The sequence below is a fragment of the Mustelus asterias genome, unplaced genomic scaffold (assembly GCF_964213995.1).
Source record: "Mustelus asterias unplaced genomic scaffold, sMusAst1.hap1.1 HAP1_SCAFFOLD_277, whole genome shotgun sequence".
NCBI lineage: Eukaryota > Metazoa > Chordata > Chondrichthyes > Carcharhiniformes > Triakidae > Mustelus > Mustelus asterias.
This window is the reverse complement of record NW_027590242.1, coordinates 437,000-456,471: the sequence shown is the minus strand read 5'-3', so window position 1 is coordinate 456,471 and position 19,472 is coordinate 437,000. Positions and strand designations below refer to the sequence as shown.

The following is a 19,472-nucleotide window of genomic DNA, read 5'->3' as shown; positions in this document are numbered from 1 at the left end:
CACAGACCCAGACTATTTAGCCTCTATCGATAGGACAACTCTATTTGTTCCGACCTCGGTGTCCAGGACAGGAAGCAGTGAGCATGGATCTGTCATTCATCCTGAATCAGCACCATCAGGAGTGTTGGGTGGCTGAATGTTAGATCCGGCAGCGTGAGAATGGAGGGACAATGTGTGGGATGGAGATTTACAGATTTTCATTAATGACAGAGGCAAGGATGTTCCCATAGAAGGGAGAATTGTCTGTTCTGACTGTGATGTTTTTTGTAAATTGTTTTTAAAGGATATCAGAAGAGGAGGAATCACAGACAGGAATCTCAAACGTCACATCTCGATCTGACAGAGTCACGATCTGTCGGCTTCAAAAGATTTCAAACATCAGTGTGATTGGAAAAGCACCGAGACACACACACACCTGAGCGAGAGTGTTCCAGTGAACTGACTGTGGAAAGAGCTTTAATCAGTGACACAGCCTGAAGAGATATCACACCATTCACAAAAAAGAGCAACTGTACCTGTGTTCTGTGTGTGGATGAAGCTTCAACTGATCGTCCAACCTGGAGAGACACAAGGACACCAGCACCATGGAGAAACCGTGGAAATGTGGGGACTGTGGGAAGGAATTCAGGTTTTCATCACAACTGGAAATCCATCAGCGCATTCACACTGGGGAGAAGCCATTTACCTGCCCTCAGTGTGGAAAGGGATTCACTCAGTCATCCCACCTGCTTACACACCAGCGAGTTCACACTGGAGAGAGGCCATTCACCTGCTCTCAGTGTGGGAAGGGATTCACTCTGTCATCTGACCTGCAGACACACCAGCGAGTTCACACTGGGGAGAGGCCATTCACGTGCACTGAGTGTGGGAAGGGATTCACTCGGCTATCCTTCCTACAGTCCCACAAGCGAGTTCACACTGGAGAGAGACCACTCACCTGCTCTCAGTGTGGGGAGGGATTCACTCAGTCATCCTCCCTGCTGATACACCAGCAAGTTCACACCGGGGAGAAACCGTTCACCTGCTCTCAGTGTGGAAAGGGATTCAGTTATTCATCCCACCTGCGGATACACCAGCGAGTTCACACTGGGGAGAGGCCATTCACCTGCTCTCAGTGTGGGAAGCGGTTCAGTGATTCATCCCACCTGCGGAGACACCAGCGAGTTCACAGCGGGGAGAGGCCATTCACCTGCTCTGTGTGTGGGAAGGCATTCACTGATCCATCAACCCTGCAGAGACACCAGCAAGTTCATACTGGGCAGAAGCCATTTATCTGCTCCCAGTGTGGGAAGAGATTCCCTCTCTCATCCCAGCTGCTGACACACCAGAGAGTTCACACTGGGGAGAGGCCATTCACTTGCTCTGTGTGTGGGAAGGGATTCACCATGTCAGCCAATCTATTGAGACATCAGCGAGTTCACACTGGGGAGAGGCCATTCACCTGCTCTCAGTGTGGGAAGGGATTCAGTGATTCATCCGCTCTGCAAATACACCAGCGCATTCACACTGGGGAGAGACCATTCACCTGCTTTCAATGTGGGAAGGGATTCAGTCAGTTATCCAACCTGCAGATACACCAGCGAATCCACACTGGGGAGAGACCATTCACCTGCTCTCACTGTGGGAAGGTCTTCTCTTGGCTTTTCAAACTGCAGACACACCAGCAAATCCACACTGGAGAGAAACTGTTCACCTGCTCTCAATGTGGGAAGATATTCAGTGATTCATCCTCCCTGCGGAAACACTGGCGAGTTCACACAGAGTAGGGGTCGGTCATCTGCTCTCAACATGGGAATGGAATTGCTTACTCATTCCACCTGTTGAGCCACCAGCGAGTTCACAAGTGATTCCAGGGTTTGGATTCTGCTGTTATTGTTTCTGCTCTCAATTACATCCAGGACTGCATTTTGTTCATCCTCACAGTTGGTCAACGGGGAGAGTCAGAGGGTTTCTTGATGCTGGACTGGCCGGACTCACGGCTTTGCCTCCAGTGGGCTGATGATCTTTGAGCCTGGGAGAGCACATTTCTTGTCTTCAAATTTCACAAGGATCACAAGAGTGAAGGCACGTTTGTAAGTTCAAAGATATTTAATTCGTAATTCTGTTTGGAACCCCACTGAAGTATGTGACGTTGCCATGGAGATGGGCTGTGGTACTTATATGGTTCTTTTGTTTAATTTTTCTGGATGTTTCTCACAGAAGAAAACTAAAATATGAGATCCTGTATCTGAGATGGATTGGGAAACTGCATCAAAAGGTATCATGGGAGACAGGCAATAGCTAATATTTCAGGGATTATTATATGTTGACAAGAGGGTCAGTTAGCTCAGTTGGCTGGATGGCTTGTTCGTGGTGTGGAGTGATACCAACAGTGCAGGTTCAACTCCCGTACTGGCTGAGGTTACACACAAATGCCCCACCTTCTCAACCTTGTCCCTCATTTGATGTGTGGTTACCCTCAGGTTAAAACACCACCGGTCAGCTCTCTCTCAAAGTGGAGAGCAGTCTGTGGTCCTCTGGGACTTTGACCACTTTCATTTCACATATATATAACAAATATAGATTCCTTTAAGGAACAAAAATCCAATGGGAAAAGTGAAGCAACCGTGGCTTACAAGAAAAGTTAAAGATTCGATTAGATCCGTGGAAGAGACTCATAAAGTGGCCAAAATATTCGTAAGGCCAAGGATTGGGAACTTGCTTTAGAATTCAGCAAAGAAGGACCAAGAAACTTAGAAAGAAAGAGAAAACTGAATATGAGAGCAAACTAGCGAAACATAAAACCGACTGAAAAAGCTCCTATCGGTGTGTGAAAAGAAAAAGATTAGCAAAGACAAATGTGGGTCCATTCCAGGCAGAGACAGGAGAGTTTATAATGGGAAATAGGAAAATGGCAGAGAAACTGTTGGAGTAAAATTGAGACTGTTCAAGCCATTATTGTGAATTCAAAACTGTGCCTACAAGAAATGCTGTGTATGTGACCTTGCACTCTGTGGTTAACCACAAACACTCGAGCCCTGACTAGTGACAAGCTAGGGTGAGCTATGTCTCATTTTAATGTAAAAGTGCAAAGCAAGCAGGAATAGTCAGATAGCAAAGGACAGGAATAGTCAGGTACCTCACAGGAAGATGGCCTGAAAGGTGGAATTGAAACAGTGAGGTATGATTCTTGTTTTCAACGAAATGTGATTGGGAGTTATTGATAACCAGCTATTGTCAAGGGGCCCAATTGGCCAAAGTATGTAACCGCCTACGACTTGATGCGAGACTACCGATGTTTTGATGTATGTAAGCACGCTTGCCACCAAGCAAGATTAAGAAACTATCAGGGTTTCTTCCGAAGCGCTTCGATTTAATAAACTACGTGTTGAATCTCAACTCTGATCTCCGAGTGGTGACTTTTCCCACAACAGAAACTAAACAATGTGTGTCTGTCTTCACAGAGGAAGATACGGAAATCATCCCAAAAACACAAGAGAACCAAGGGAGTAGTGAGCATGAGGGACGGAAAGAGATTAGTGAAAAGGTAGTACTGGAGAAATTAATGGGATCCAAAAATCCCCAAAAGCTGATGATCTACATGTCGGAGTGTTGGAAGAGGTGGCTGGAGAGATAGTGGATACATTGGTCATCTTTCCAAATTCTATAGATTCTGGAACGGTTGCTGCAGATTGGAAGGTGGTAAATGTGACCCCACTGTTTAAGGAGGGAAAGAGAAAATGGGAACCACAGACCCATTAACCTGACATCAGTAGGAGTGAAAATGCTGCGATCTATTATAAAGGATACTCTTGGACACCCAGATTCCTCTGAATCTCAGAGCTCTCTAATTTCTCACCATTTAGATAATAAATCTTTTTATTCTTCCAGCCAAATTTGACAATTTCACATTTTCCCGCACTATATTCCATTTGCCATATCTTTTCCCACTCACTTAACTTATCTGCATCACTTTGTATCTCCTTACCACCTCTTCACGACTTACTCTCCTGCCGATCTTTGTATCATTGGAACATAGGAGCAGGAGCTGGCCATTCAGCCCATCGAGCCTGCTGTACCATTCAATCCAATCAGGGCTGAACATCCACTTCAATGCCTTTTCCCCCACACTATCCCCATATCCCTTTGTGATATTGGTATTTAGAAATCTATCAATCTCTGCTTTAAAAACACTCAATGACTGAACTTCCACAGCCCTCTGGGGTAGAGAATTCTAAAGATTCATAACCGTCTGAGTGAACCCAAACAGGTGCGGAGTGTGGCGACTGGGGGATTTTCACAGTAACTTCATTGCAGTGTTAATGTAGGCCTACTTGTGACAGTAATAATGAACTTTTAAAAAAGAAATATCTCCCCTGGTGAGAGACCATTCATCTGCTCTGTGTGTGGGGAGGGATTCACTCAGTCATCCACCTTGCTGAGACACAAGCGCATTCACACTGGTGTGAGACCATTCACCTGCTCCGAGTGTGGGAAGGGATTCACCCAGTCTGCCCAACTCACTTCACACCAACGTGTTCACTCTGACACGAGACCTTTTAAATGTTCAGACTGTGAGAAGAGCTTCAAAGGCAAAATGGATCTGCTGATTCACCAGCGAGTTCACACTGGAGAGAGACCGTTTATCTGCTGTGTGTGTGGGAAGCGATTCACTCAGCATTCCCTCCGGCTGAAACACCAGCACAGTCACACCAGGGAGACATTATTCATCTGCTCAGTGTGTGGGAAAGGATTCACCCGTGCGAACACCCTGCAGAAACACCAGCGAGTTCACAAATGATTACAGGAGTTGGTTTCTGCTGTTATTGCTGCTGTTAATCACAAGACTGAACCATGTTCATCCTGACAGTTGGAGTTTGTTTCAGTTGATGTTAATAATCCTTGTAACTGCACTGGAGTTTAAGATTCTGGATATAGTTTAAATCAACTTTGTGTCAATCACACATGTTTGCGTCCTTGATTTCTCTAAGGTAAGAGGAGACTGATTGATGTCCTGTTGCCGACTGTTCCATTGTTGGTTCTTTTCTGATACGTTTTGGAAGATATGGCAAACAAAAGAGTAAGGAATGAGAGAACGGTAAGAATTTGGGAAATGATAAACAGACTGTGACAGGAAGATAATGAAAGAGCAAATTATAGATCACATCAGTAGATGTGGTTCGACGCTACAAAAATATTAAAGGGACAAAACTAAAGGCTCTGCATCTAAACACACATAGCTTTTGAAACACAACTGATGAACTGACAGCAGCACAAATATAAGGAAAGAATTATCAGTTGATAACCATTAGAGAGATATAGAGTGGGGCCTGAATTTGTTCCTATTCATTCGTGGGATGTAGGTGTCACTGGCTCACCCAGCATTTATTGCCCACCCCTAATGCCCTTGAGAAGTCAGTGGTGAGCTAAATATGTGTATGTGACATTTAGGAGGGACAGGAGTCTGGGAAAAGGTTGAAGGGTGTCTCTGTTGATTATTGGCAGTATTAGCACATTAGAGAGGGATACCTAAGTTCAGGAAACCAGGATGTTTGAAGTGGTTTGGTTTGAGATGGGGAAATGGTAAAGGCAAAATTCACTTGTGGGAGTGATGGACAGGCTTTCTAATTGTAACGACACGGTAGGACAGAGTACAAAGGAAAAGGTAATGGGAGCTTGTGGTAAAGATACAGTAATAATCAAGAGGGATTTTAATCTACTGATATACTGGGAAAGCCGATGGACAAAGGTCATGTAGATGAGGAGTTCATAGAATGTTTTGGGGATAGTTTCGAGGAAGAGTACGTTTGAAAGCAGGCTTCACTCGCACTGGTATTATACAACAAGACGGGATTAATTGATGACTTCACAGTGAAATCATCTCTAAGTAGCAGTGATCTTAATATGAATTGCTGGCTATGGGCCAAGTGCTGGTAGATGTGATTAGATGGGAGTTCAGGTGTTTCTCGTGTGTTGGTGCAGACTCGATGGGCTGAAGGGCCTCTTCTGCACTCTATGATTCTATGAATGTATTGGAGATGAGGGAATGCTGCTTAAAGAGTTAAAGGTCTGTTTCAAGAACCATCTTGTGTTTACAAGTTGAGCTCTATTCGTGGAGATACTGAGTGCCCCTGGGGCAGGATTTTGGGAAGTTACTGGTAGTTCAGGAACCTCAGGAACATTCACACTTTTACCTGGGGTGATCCCCCAATTGAGGTGGCAAAACTTCCTTGTGTATTTCACAGGTAAATCTTTTTCTTTTAAATAAACATTGTTATTATTTGCCATTTCAGAGTCCTGTTTTGCCTGATGGTAAACTCCCTTTTGAACTGAAGTGTTTTAGAGTCAGTCTGGAACTGAGTAATTAGGCTCAAGCAACCAAGTTAAACTGAATCTAAATTTTAATTGTCTGCCCGTTTAAGATTGACAGAGAATCTCGAGATGATGCAAGAAAGATTCACAAGAATGATACCAGAACTGAGAGTGCTTTTAAGTTAATGGAGAGACTAAACAGGTTGGGAATGTTTTCGTAGAATCATAGAATCCCTACGGTGCAGAAGGAGACCCATTGAGTCTGCGCCGACTCTCTGACAATGCATCTACCTCATGCCCTATCCCCATAACTTCATGTATTCACCCTGCTAATCCCCCTAATCTACACATTTTTGGACACTAAGGGGCAATTCACCATGGCCAATTCAACTAACCTACACATCTTTGGACTGTGGGAGGAAATTAGAGACCTGGAGGAAACCCACACAGACAAGGGGCAAACGTGCATATCCCACAGTCACCCAAGGCCTGGGGTTCCTGGTGCTGTGAGGCAGCAATGCTAGCCACTGTCCCACCATGCCACCCTATTCTCTGGAAAAGCCAAGGCTGAGTGCTGACCTGATAGAGATTATGAATGGATATGGCAGGATTGAAGTTATCAAGTAATCAAGTACAGAATACAAAATCAGAACTGAAAATTCTGGTTATCATTCGGCATGTTTGTCCCATTCAAACTATAAATCTCTGTCCTCTCACACCCACCTTCCTCCCCATTGATTGTTCCACTAATTCATCCTTTTCTCCTCCTGCTTTCTTTTTCAATTCCCTGCTGCAATTCGACTTTTGAATGGACCTAACATGTATTAAATTAATCTTTCTCAATGCCCTAGCTATGACTGTAGCACTACATTCTGCACCTTCTCCTTTCCTTCTCCCCATGTACTCTATGAACGATGTGTTTTGTCTTTATAATGTGCAAGAAGCAATACTTTTCATTGTATCCCAATACATGTGACAATAATAAATCAAATCAATACTTCTCCACTTTATGTGCTAACTTTCGGTTTCAATTTCAGACTACCTCTTGCCCTCCTTAGTATCTCACCCCAAATTTCAGATGACCTCTTGCCCTCCCTAGTGTCTCACCCCAAAATTTCAATCTTTATGCCTGAAGTTGAACTGTTTTGCTAATGGGGCATCAATATATAATCTAGTGACTACCCACATGTGCTTTGTTTCTGGATGCAGTCACTCCCACCTCCACCTTTCATCCCAGTCCCAGGAGTTTGGAGACTGGGCTCCAGAGGAGTAATGGCGGCCGCATGCCCCACAATGCCTCGCGCTGGGGAAATCGCTCAATAGCCCAAGCTCGAATCTGCGCATGTCCAAGGGAAAGGGGAAGCTGCGCATGTGCGGAAGTGTTTCTGAACCCTGCTGAGGCGTTGACCAATGGAAATTCTTGGAAGACCGGAAGGACTCTGGTCCTCCAGCCAATCAGAGCGCGGTCTTTGTGACAATGCAGGTTGAGTTTCAGACGGACTCAAACCTCCTCCAGAGGCCAAGATCTGTGAGTCAAACACTTTCCTTTCTCCCCTTTCCATTTCTTTTCTCATTCTGCGGGAAATTGGGGACTTGCAGCAACTGAAGGGAAAGGAAGTGAATCCAGGGAGGCTGCAGACTCTGGAAAGGTTGGCCCAGGTCTCTCTCTCTCTGAAATACATTGACATCCTTTAGCTCCCTCAACTTGACACATTTATTTGTCTGGCTAAAAGGATGGTCACGTTCCTAATGTTCACAATTAAAGGGCTGGTTTCTTCAGGAGATAGTTGACATTTAAGTGGAATATAGTAAGGTTTGGCATGTTTGGATATGTTTGGTGTAATCTGGTGTAAGTTTATGATTCTTTGTTGGACAGTAATTTTATATAGGTCAGTGTTATGTCTAGTTTTGTTGTTAGGTACATATTAGATATATTATTTATGGTTCTGTGATAAATTTCATTTATTGTTATTTCAAATTTGTAATATGGCACTGTGGTGACATACATTTCCAGTCATTGATTAATTACAGCACAGAAAATGTTCATTCGAGTCCGTGCTGACTCTTTGTAGAGCAATCCAGCCAGTCCTATTCTCCCGCTGTATCTCTGCAAGATTATTTCCTTCAGTTGTCCATCCAGTTGAGTTTGAAATCTTGGATCATCTCTAATTCCAGCATTCTCATAAGCAGCGAGTTTGTGTTTGTGAACACTCAGCACCTTAATGAAGTTCTCACTGACATGGTCATGAAGCTCTGAGCAAGTAATACAGCAGTGTTTATTCAACACATGTTTTCCTCCAGAATCTGTACCTATGGGTTGGGTTTGTATTGAGTCTAGCAGTCTGCATCAAGGTTTTCAGGTCTCCAGGTCAGGAAGCAGTGAGTAGGGGTCGGCCACTCAGCATCAATCAGCACCTTCAGGAGAATTGTGAGGGTGAATATTAGATACAGCCGAGTGAGAGCAGAGGGAATATGTGAGATTGAGGTTTACAACTTTTGGTGAACAAAATAGGAATGAATGTTCAACTGAAACTAGAATCGTGTGTTCTGAATTTCTCTGCTGTACTGACAGTGCTGACTTTTCTAAATTCCTTTTACAGGTTTTGAGAAGGAGAAGATTTGCGATAAAAATCTGAAACCAAACGTCACACCGAGACCTGACACATTCACTCGATTCAAAAGGACCTGAATATCATCGCTCTTTCAGTCTCGAATTGAGTTGAAGTATGTACAGATGGAGGGCGTTGATTGGATCATTATATGAGTGTGTATGAAAAAAGCGTGTATAAAGAAATGGTGTTCTGTCTGCTTCAGAAGGTTTAAATATGTGACTGGAAAAGCATCGAGACACACAGATCTGAGTGAGAGTGTACCAGCAAACTGACTGTGGAAAGACCATTAACCAATTACACACCCTGAAAGAAATATCACACCATTCGGAGTGAGGAGAAACCGTACTCGCTTTGTGTGTGTGGACAAGGCTTCAATTGATCATCAAACCTGGAGAGACACAAGGACACCCGCGCCATGGAGAAACCGTGGAAATGTGGAGATTGTGGGAAGGGATTCAGAGCCCCATCTCAACTGGAAATTCACCGACACATCCACACTGGGAAAAGACCTTTTACCTGCTTTGAGTGTGGGAATAGATTCACTCAGTCATCACACCTGCAGACACACAAGCGAGTTCATAGTGGGGAGAGGCCATTCACCTGCACTGAGTGTGGGAAGAGATTCAAGGATTCATCTACCCTGCGGACACACCAGCGAGTTCACACCAAGGAGAGACCATTCACCTGTGCTGAGTGTGGGAAAGGATTCACTCAGTCATCCAACATGCCGACACACCAGCGAGTTCACAGCAGGAAGAACCCATTCACCTGCTCCAAGAGAAGGATTCATTGAGTCATCCAGTCTGCTAAAACACCAATGTGGTCGCACTGGGGAAAGACCTTTGATGTGTTTTGTTTATGAGAAGAGATTCACTGATTCATCCAACCTGCTGAGACACCAGCAAGTCCACATTGAGGGGAGGCCATTCCCCTGCCCTGAGTTTAGGGAACGTCATCAGTCATCCAACTTGCTGACACACCAACAAGTTCACACCGATTAGAGACCTTTTCTTTTTAATCACAGAATTCCTACAGTGCAGAAGGAGGTCACTTGGCCCATTGAGTCTGCACCGACCACAATCCCAACCAGGCCCCACTCCAGTAAACCTACACATTTACCCTGCTAATCCCCCTGACGCTAAGGGGCAATTTACCACGGCCAATCAACCTAACCAGCACATCTTTAGAAAATGGGAGGAAATCGGAGCACCTGGAGGAAACCCACACAGACACGAGGAGAACATGCAATCTCCACACAGTCACCCGAGGCTGGAATTGAACCCGGATTCCTGCCCTATGGGTGTTAATTGAATCAATTGAGTTTAAGAATGTACAGATGGAGGGCTTTGATCAAATAATTATATGAGTGTGTTTGAAGAAAGTATGTATGAAGAGTTGGGAGATAAATCTATTCCAAATAAAGATTGGTTCCAGTTTCTTCCTTCACCATAAGGCTGTCAGGATTGTAACCAGGTAACAGAGAGTATTTGTCCAATGGTGAAGTTTGGAAACTGGAGGAAAGTATATTTCAGACAGAAGTTTACAGTCCCAGCAGCTTTTGTGAGAGATGAAAGCCAGTAGGAATTGTCAGGGTCTGATTACCCGCCGATGTTCTCTGAGCCTGAACCATACGATCAGTGAAAGAATGAAGTGGCGATGTGGACACGGGTTACATCCCTAACAATGAGAAAACAATGTCTGGCCTTGGCATTGTCACTTCCTAACGAAAGGAAAATTGGCAGCAAAACATTTTCTGAGCTGGAAATCCACTGGTCGTATACTGATCAAGGCTTGGATCTTTTACTCGGTTTCATTGATGAGATTTACAAGAAAGATGATCTGATGGGTGCCTATGAAGCATAGTCAGACTTTGTCAAGTTTTGAATGAGGGTGTAAGTATATTTAGCAGATCTGGATATCACAAAAAAGATAGGTCTGGAAAAGCACTAATAGGTGAATGAATCTCAGGAATGACGGGGGAACAGTTACCGTGAAATTCCCCTGATCGTCACAGTCTGGTGCCTGTTCGGGTCAATGACCTAACCAGCACGTCTATCAGAACGTGGGAGGAAACCGGAGCACCCGGAGGAAACCCACGCAGACATGGGGAGAACATGCAAACTCCACAGAGACAGTGACCCAAGCCAGTAATCGAACCCGGGTCCCTGGCGCTGTGAGGCAACAGTGCTAACCAGTGTGCTACCCTTCCGTCCCAGAGGTAAACACAGCAACCAGTCTTAAAGCTACGCAAACATGTAAAGAGTTCACTTCAGATGGTTGGAGGGTGTAATCCCTGCCAATTGGTCTATGGGAGAAATCCCAAATTACCCTCTGTGCTGGGCGATCGCCCTCCTGCTTTAGAAGGGACGACAATTAGTATAAATTTTATTCATATTATCAGATTGTTTCACTAAAGTAAGTGCTCGAGCTCAGAAATTATTGTGGATCCTAGAACAGCGGTGTCTGAAATGTAATACTTTGTACATGTTTTTTCTTTGATTCATTGTGAAATATGTTGCTGTGTATTGTTCTGATCCTAATCAGGATTGTTAATGTTTAAAGAGAAACTCAAATACCCAGTGATTCACAAAGAATTGCACCACAAGATTCCACATTTTTAAACAAGAACAGAATTTATAAAACAAAATATTAAAAGCCAGCACTATGAACGTAGCATAAGTCTTTCAATTATCAGATTATTTCATGAAGAGAATATTAACAACTTATTGTGGTTCTGAGGAGAGGGGTGTCTTTATATGAAATGCTTTGTACAAAAGGAGGAAAGTCACATTTTTTCTTCTTTGCTTTGCTCTGAAACATTGTTTGTGTGAATGTTTTGTGATCCCGGTCAGGACAATTAATGTTTAAAGAAAATTGTGAACACCCAGTGATTAACTAAAAGAATTACATGAAAAGATTTAACATTTTTAAACAAAAACAAACTTTACTGTATATATAAAACAAAATAAAATGTAAGAATACAGCACTACAAACTGAATACTGTAGTCAATAAAGACTTATGGTATAAACCTGTTTTTTAACCTCACCCCAAAAGTTTCTTTATACTTAATGATATCTTGAAAGTTCAATTCTGTTCCTGGGACTCTCAAAGGAATGTCAAAGCTCTGCAGAATTCACTTTAATTTTCCTCTCTTTTCCAGCTATTCTCCAGGCTCCAAGATTTTATGGAGGGCCTTTCCATTAGCTTTTGGCTAAACAATTCTCCAACTTTCCTTTGAGACCTCAAAACTGTGGACTCCTCAGTCCAACCGTGGGTTTCACTGCCTTCTTGCTGAGGGATTTAAACATTGGCAGCACCCCTGATTCCTAATGACCCAGTGGCTTCTGGTTCACAGCTGCTGGTCCCATAGCTGACGGCCTCCAAGCTAACTGCAGACTGCTTGCTTTCTGTGAGAAACACCCAGAATTCCAAGCAGGGCTCACTTATCCCCGTGCTAACACATCTGTTGGGATGTCTGATATATATTTAGTTTCAAAACTAAACCTTTTTTTCCTGAGGTCTGCATGAAGAATTCCACTCTCTAACAAAGACAGAGCAATAATTGTCAGACCTGAAGTCTCCAGGTCTCCAGCTAAAAGAGCCCAGCTGCCCTTTTACACTTCTTACCCTTCGAGTTTTGACATCTTAAACCAACATTGGCCACGCCTTGTGAATGTGAATCCCCTTCGGCTGTTTCTGTCAGATTCTCAGTGCAGGTTTTCCATTTACCTTAAATTTTAAAAAAAGCAATTGTTGAACTAATTCATACTTCTAAAACATAGGAATTATGAAATTAGATCTTTGCAACACCTTCCCTATGAAGAAATGAAAATGTATCATCCTCGTATTATCCCATTTGAAACATTACAATGTAGATTCAAAAGATTGGCTCTTCTCTCTCCCCACAGATGCTGTCAGACCTGCTGAGATTTTCCAGCATTTTCTGTTTTTGTTTCAGATTCCAGCATTCGCAGTATTTTGCTTTTAACAATGTACAACATGCTGTATATATAAATAGTTGTGATCTTATCAAATGGTGAAGCAGGGTCAAAGAGCCAAATGGCCAACTCCCGTTCCAAAGTCTAATGTTTAATGACCTTATAACCTGCAATAGACATAATAATCCCTCCATTGTCCACTTCACATTCACAAGTCCAGCTTGGGAACAGCACACTGCTGGGTTCCATGTCCAGGAATCTCATTCCACTGAAGATGGAAATTACTGCTTCGTGTTTTCTGAAAGTTTTCTTATAATAATTATTGTGCAAAGTTCCTCCTGCAAGAGGAGAGTCTTCATTGCTGTTCATCTGTGAATTTTCAACTTCAGTTTTGAAAACAGTCTGTTCAGAGTTCACATTTTGAAATTTATTTTCTTCCATGTTTGTAGTTTCTCCATTGTTTAAATCCAGAGAGAAAATTCCAGTCAATTCCACATTGAAATGTCTTCTTCTTGCTCTGTTGTAGCTGCAGCTTCATTTTTAATTTCATTTCCCAGAATCTCACATTCTGGATTCTCTTCTGGAGAGAGCAAGATCAAAATGGCTTCTTTTTGTGTCAACAACTCTTTCCTTCATTGGTCAAAATCTTCTTCAGCCAAACTGTTGTTAAAATGTATTTTATGTTCAAGCAAAAATGTTGACCATTCCCATTTGGAGATTATGTGATCTCGGGCTTCAGAAACGGAGGAATTGAGAACAAAAGCAGGGAGGTTACACTGATAGTTTCTAAAGCTCTGGGTGAGGCCACAACAGAACACTGAGCCCAGCTCTGGTCACCACACTTTTGGAAGAACGTGAGGGTCCTTGAGAGGGTGCAGAGGAGATTTACCGGGATGGTTCCAGGAATGAGGAATTTTATCCACAAGGCTAGGCTGGAGAAGCTGGGATTGTTCTCCTTGGAGAAAAGGAGATGGAGGGGAGATTTGCTCGAGGTGTACAAAATTAAAATAGGTTTAAATAATGTGAAAAGGAAAAGCTGTTCCCATTAGCTGATGGTGCAAGGATGAGATGCACAGATTTATATATTCTTAGCGAGGGATGCAGGGGGATGTGAGAAAGGGATGTTTTATGCAATGAGTGGGAATGAGCTGGAACTCACTGCCTGTGAGGGTGGTGGAAGCAGAGACAATGAATGATTTAACAAGGAAAATGGACCGACACTTGCAGGAAATAGAACTGAAAGGATAAAGGGATAGAACGGGGCAATGGGACTGACCAGTTTACCCCATGAGAATAATCCCGGAACTGAGAGCATTTAACCCTCTGAAAACGCTGGTGTTACTTTTCTCTGGAAAACTGAAGACTGATGGAATCAAGATTATGAAGGGGTTCAATAATCCAATAGGGATTTCAGTGAGAAACCTCTTTACCCAGCGAGTGGTGAGAATGTGGAACTCACTATCACAGCCAGTGGTTGAGGTGAACAGCATGAATACATTGAAGGGGAAGCTCGATACATACATGAGGGAGAGAGGAATAGAAGGATATGCTGATGGGGGGGAGATGAAGAGGGGTGGGTGGAGGCTCATGTGGAGCATAAATACTGACACAGACCAATTGGGCCGACTGGCCTGGCCCTGTGCTGTAGACTCAATGGAACAGAGACAAATGTATTTAATTTAGAGCTACTTGAAGGAGAAATAGGATTTACTATCCAGTATAAAATAAATGTCCTTCATCAGCTTGTGTGGTTCATTTGTGGAAATGTGCTCTCCCAGCCCACTGGAAGCAAAGTTGTGAGAAAGACCAATCCAGCAGAGCTGGACCTTCTGATCCTCCCAATTCACCAACTGTCAGAATGAACATGGTTCAGTCCTGGGTGTGATTAACAGCAGCAATAACAGCAGAATCCAATCCCTGTCATCACTTGTGAACTCGCTGGTGGTTGCGCAGGTAGGTTGACCGACTGAATCTCTTCCCACACTCAGAGCAGGTGAATGTCCTCTCCGCAGTGTGAAGACGCTGGTGTATCTGCAGGCTGGATGAATCAATGAATGCTTTCCCACACTCAGAGCAGGTGGGTGGCCACTCCCCAGTGTGAATCCGCTGGTGTGCCTTCAGGAAAGATGACCGACTGAATCCCTTTCCACACTCAGAGCAGGTAAACGGCCTCTCTTTGGTGTGAACTCGTTGGTGTATCCGCAGGCTTGATGAGTCAATGAATGCCTTCCCACACTCAGTACAGGTGAATGGCCTCTCCCCAGTGTGAACGCGTTGGTGTATCCGCAGGTTGGAGGAGTGAGAGAATCCCTTTCCACAATCAGAGCAGGTGAATGGCTTCTCCCCGGTGTGAACTCGCTGGTGTGCCTGCAAGTGAGATAACCGACTGAATCCCATCTCACACTCAGAGCAAGTGAATGGCCTTTCCCCAGTGTGAATTCGCTGGTGTGTCAGCAAATCAGATGAAGTAGTGAATGTCTTCCCACACTCGGAGCAGGTGAATGGCCTCTCCTTGGTGTGAACCCGCTGGTGTCTCAGCAGGTGGGATGAATGAGTGAATCCCTTACCACAATCACAGCAGGTGAACGGTCTCTCCCCAGTGTGACTGCGTCGATGAATTTCCAGCTGAGACGGGGATTTGAATCCCTTCCCACAATCCCCACATTTCCACGGTTTCTCCATGGTGTGGGTGTCCCTGTCTCCAGGTTTGTTGTTCAGCTGAGGTGGCCACACAAAGCGTCTGTACAATCTCTTCCTGGTGTAAATGGTGATGGTCTTTCAAACTATGTAACTGTCACTGGAACAGTCTCACCCAGATGTTTGTGTCTTGCTGCTTTTCCAGTCACACTGATGTTTAAAACTTTCTGAAGCAAACAGAACAGAAAGACATTTCTCCTTCGAGATTCAAAGGCTAATGATATTCAGATCCCGATAATCGAGTGACTCTGTCAATTCTTCACTTGATGCTTGATTTGAATTTTGTGTCTGCAAATTCTCCCCCTTTGAAGATCCTGTAAAAGAGGTTTACAAATTTCATCACCGTCAGTTAAGGATAGAATCTACAATTGGCATTTGTTAATTTCTATGAAGCATTATTTTCTATCTTGTTCCCCGAAAGCTGTAAATAACTGTCCCACACACTCCCTGCATTACCTGGAGTATTGTGTGGAGCTTTTGTCTCCTTACTAAAGGAAGGATACACTTGCAATAGAGGGAGTGGAGCAAGGGTTCATTCGACAAATCCCTGGAAGGGTGGAAGTTTCCTCAGAGGAGACTGGGCCTCTATTCTCTCAAAGTTTCGAAGAATGAGGGCTGATCTTCTATAACTCAACTGAGTTGAGGAGGAACTTCTTCACACAAAGGTTGTGAATCTGTGTAATTCCCTGCCCAGTGAAGCAGTTGAGGCTATCTCATTGAATGTTTTTAAGGCAAGGATAGATACATTTTTGAACAGTAAAGGAATTAAGGGTTATGGGGAGCGGGCAGGTAAGTGGAGCTGAGTCCACAAAAAAATTAGCCATGATCTTATTGAATGGTGGAGCAGGCTCGAGGGGCCAGATGGCCTACTCCTGCTCCTAGTTCTGATGTTCTTATAATAACTCTAGATGTATCAATGTTGTTATGATCCCTATGAATACAATAACCTTAAAATTAACAAATTCCCAGACAAACCCAATGGAATAAACAAAGGGAAAGATTTCACCTTCTAATAAATCTTGCAATAATCAAATTAAAATCAACATCAATGAATCATGCATTAACAGACAAACAGTATTTGAATAGACAGGATAAATTTCACTTTAAAAAGCTCAGACAATAAAACAGGTTCCACAAAATCACAAACATTTCCCCCCATCACCATATTTGGCTCCAATTCCAGTTCCAGAGTCCCACAACTCTCTGTATTTCCCAGGGGGAGAAAGAAAGTGTTTTCCTCACAGATGTTGTCCAGAGGATGAAGTTTGAGTCTGTGGTGAAGCTACAAACAGAAGCTGTTCTGTTTCAAATCAAACTGCGGGACTGGGAAGAAAATGATGGGAAGAGATTTTGCAAAGTCCCCTCCCCTACTCCCTCAGCTGGCAGCCCAGCACGCAGGCGCAGAGAGCGCTGCTGAGCCGAGCTGTCCGGAGCAGGCGCAGAGAGCGCTGCTGAGCCCAGCTGTCCGGAGCAGGCGCAGTGCGGCTGCCGCCAGCGGTCGCTCTCGATCTCTTTTTGGAGCAGCAGCCGCCGTAGAGAGAGGGGGGAGGGGGAGATCACTGAGCGGCTTCTCGCTCTGGCCGGAGCCGCCAGCCGGTTGCCTGGAAACCGTGGCTGGAGGAGGTGCAGGGGGAGGGGAACAATGGGCGGGGGCGGGGCTCCCGGGTCCGCGAGCCGGGCCTGCGCCATGGAACCCCGACACGTCACTACGAAGCCCAGTAATTCCGATTGGCTGATTTAGGCAGCGCTCCATTGTGACGTCTCAATGCGGAAATTGGCCACCGAGCTTCAGATTAAAGCTTCCACTTGGATTTGAAAAGACTTCGGCCATCAGTGAGTGGAAAAGCAGCAACACACTGCCACACCCGAGTGAGAGTGTTCCAGTGCACTGACTAAAGAGCTTTAACCAGTTACACAGCCTGAATAAATATCACACCATTCACAGCAGGGAGAGACTGTACCCGTGTTCTGTGTGTGGACAAGGCTTCAACTGATTGGCCACCCAAGGGAGAGGCAAGGACACCTGCACCATGGAGAAACCATGGAAATGTGCGGACTGTGGGAAGAGATACAGAGCCCCCTCTCTGCTGGATGCTCATCGGCGCAGCCACACTGGGGAGAGGCCATTCATCTGCTCTCAGTGTGGGGAGGGATTCGCTCTGTTGCCCAGTCTGCAGTCACACCAGCGAGTTCACACTGGAGAGAGACCGTTCACCTGCTCTCAGTGTGGAAAGGGATTCACTGTGTTATCCACTTTGCAGAGACACCAGCGAATTCACACTGGGGAGAGGCTGTTTATTTGCTCTCGGTGTAGGAAGGGATTCAACCAGTTATCCAATCTATGGACACACATGCGAATTCATACTGGGGAGAGGCCATTCATCTGCTCTCGTTGTGGGAAGAGATTCACTCGGTCATCCGACCTGCGGACACATCAGCACGTTCACACCGGGGAGAGGCCATTCACCTGCTCTCAGTGTGGGAAGAGATTCACTCGCTCATCCGACCTGCAGAGACACCAGCGAGTTCACACTGGGGAGAGGCTGTTCACCTGCTCTCAGTGTGGGAAGAGATTCACTCGGTCATCCGACCTGCGGAGACACCAGCGAGTTCACACTGGGGAGAGGCCATTTACCTGCTCTCAGTGTGGGAAGGGTTTCAGTCAGTTATCCACCCAGCAGAAACACCAGCACATTCACACTGGAGAGAGGCCGTTCACCTGCTCTCAGTGTGGGAAGAGATTCACTCGGTCATCCCACCTGCGGAGACACCAGCGAGTTCACACTGGGGAGAGGCCATTCACCTGCTCTCAGTGTGGGAAGGAATTCACTCAGTTATCCCACCTGTTGAGACATCAGTGAAGTTACACTGGGGAGAAACTGTCCACCTGCTCAGTGTATAAAAAGTGTTCAGAATTTCATCACAGCTACTGAGGCACCAACAAGTGCACAGGGGTTGGATTCTGCTGTTATTGTTTCTGCTCTCAGTTACATCCAGGACTGCATTTTGTTCATTCTCACAGTTGGCCAATGGGGAGGGTCGGAGGGTTTCTTTCTGCTGGACTGGCCGGTCTCACAACTGCCTCCAATGGGCTGATGCTCTTTGAGTCTTGTTGCAAATACCTGGTTTTAAATTTCTCAAGGATCACAGAGTGACAGGGTGTGAGGAAGTTCAGAGATATTTAGTCAGCATTTCTGTTTGAAACCTCCCAAATGCCCATCCAATTTCCTTTGTAATTGTTTATTGTCTCCACTTCCTCCACCCTCGTAGGCAGCGAGTTCCAGGTCATTACCATTCGCTGCATCAAAATATTCTTCCGCACATCCCCCCCTACATCTCTGACCCAAAACTTTAAATCTGTGACCCCCTCGTCCTTGTCTCATCAGCTAATGGGAACAGCTTTTCTTTGTCCACCTTATCTAAATCTGTCAGAATGTTGTCCATCTCTATTAAATCTCCCCTCAACCTCCTTGGGGAGGGAAACAAGGGAAGCAACCCCAGCCTGACATCGACAATAAAGAACAAACTAACAGAATATGTTAGTACCTGAAATCAAATGGGAATGTTTAATTTCTGTTTTAAAGATATTGTGAATATATTGTCCTGGACAATAAAGGAATTGGAATAACTCACCTTAGGTGTGGTTGAATGGAATATACCAATCTGGTATCCACCTACAGTCCAGTGAAAGTCTGGAATGTGTAGCTGGAAATCTCTCCCCAATATCACTGTGGATGTACTTACACGATGTGGAGATGCCGGCGTTGGACTGGGGTAAACACAGTAAGAAGTCTCACAACACCAAGTTCAAGTCCAACAGGTTTATTTGGTAGCAAACGCCACTAGCTTTCAGAGCGCTGCTCCTTCGTCAGGTGAGTGGGAGTTCTGTTCACAAAACAGGATTTTTTATGATCAGAACTCCCACTCACCTGA

The 19,472-nt window shown here is 44.7% G+C and overlaps 2 protein-coding genes across 2 annotated transcripts in view; one reads left to right on the top strand and one right to left on the bottom strand.

Annotated features, from left to right (window-relative positions):
• The window catches only part of LOC144486033 (uncharacterized), a 50,820-nt gene extending 34,977 nt beyond the window's left edge, over positions 1–15,843 (bottom strand). Inside the window, exon 1 of the mRNA XM_078204143.1 lies at positions 14,978–15,843. Coding sequence (XP_078060269.1) covers positions 14,978–15,524 — 547 coding nt within the window. The 5' untranslated portion in view covers positions 15,525–15,843. The remainder of the gene's footprint in view (positions 1–14,977) is intronic.
• On the top strand, positions 435–9,696 carry LOC144486032 (uncharacterized). The gene is made up of 3 exons (XM_078204142.1): positions 435–1,762; positions 4,345–4,553; positions 9,344–9,696. Exons 1-3 carry the CDS (start codon positions 585–587, stop codon positions 9,694–9,696), a joined length of 1,740 nt encoding a protein of 579 aa, XP_078060268.1. The 5' UTR covers positions 435–584.
• Positions 15,844–19,472: the final 3,629 nt, after the last annotated feature.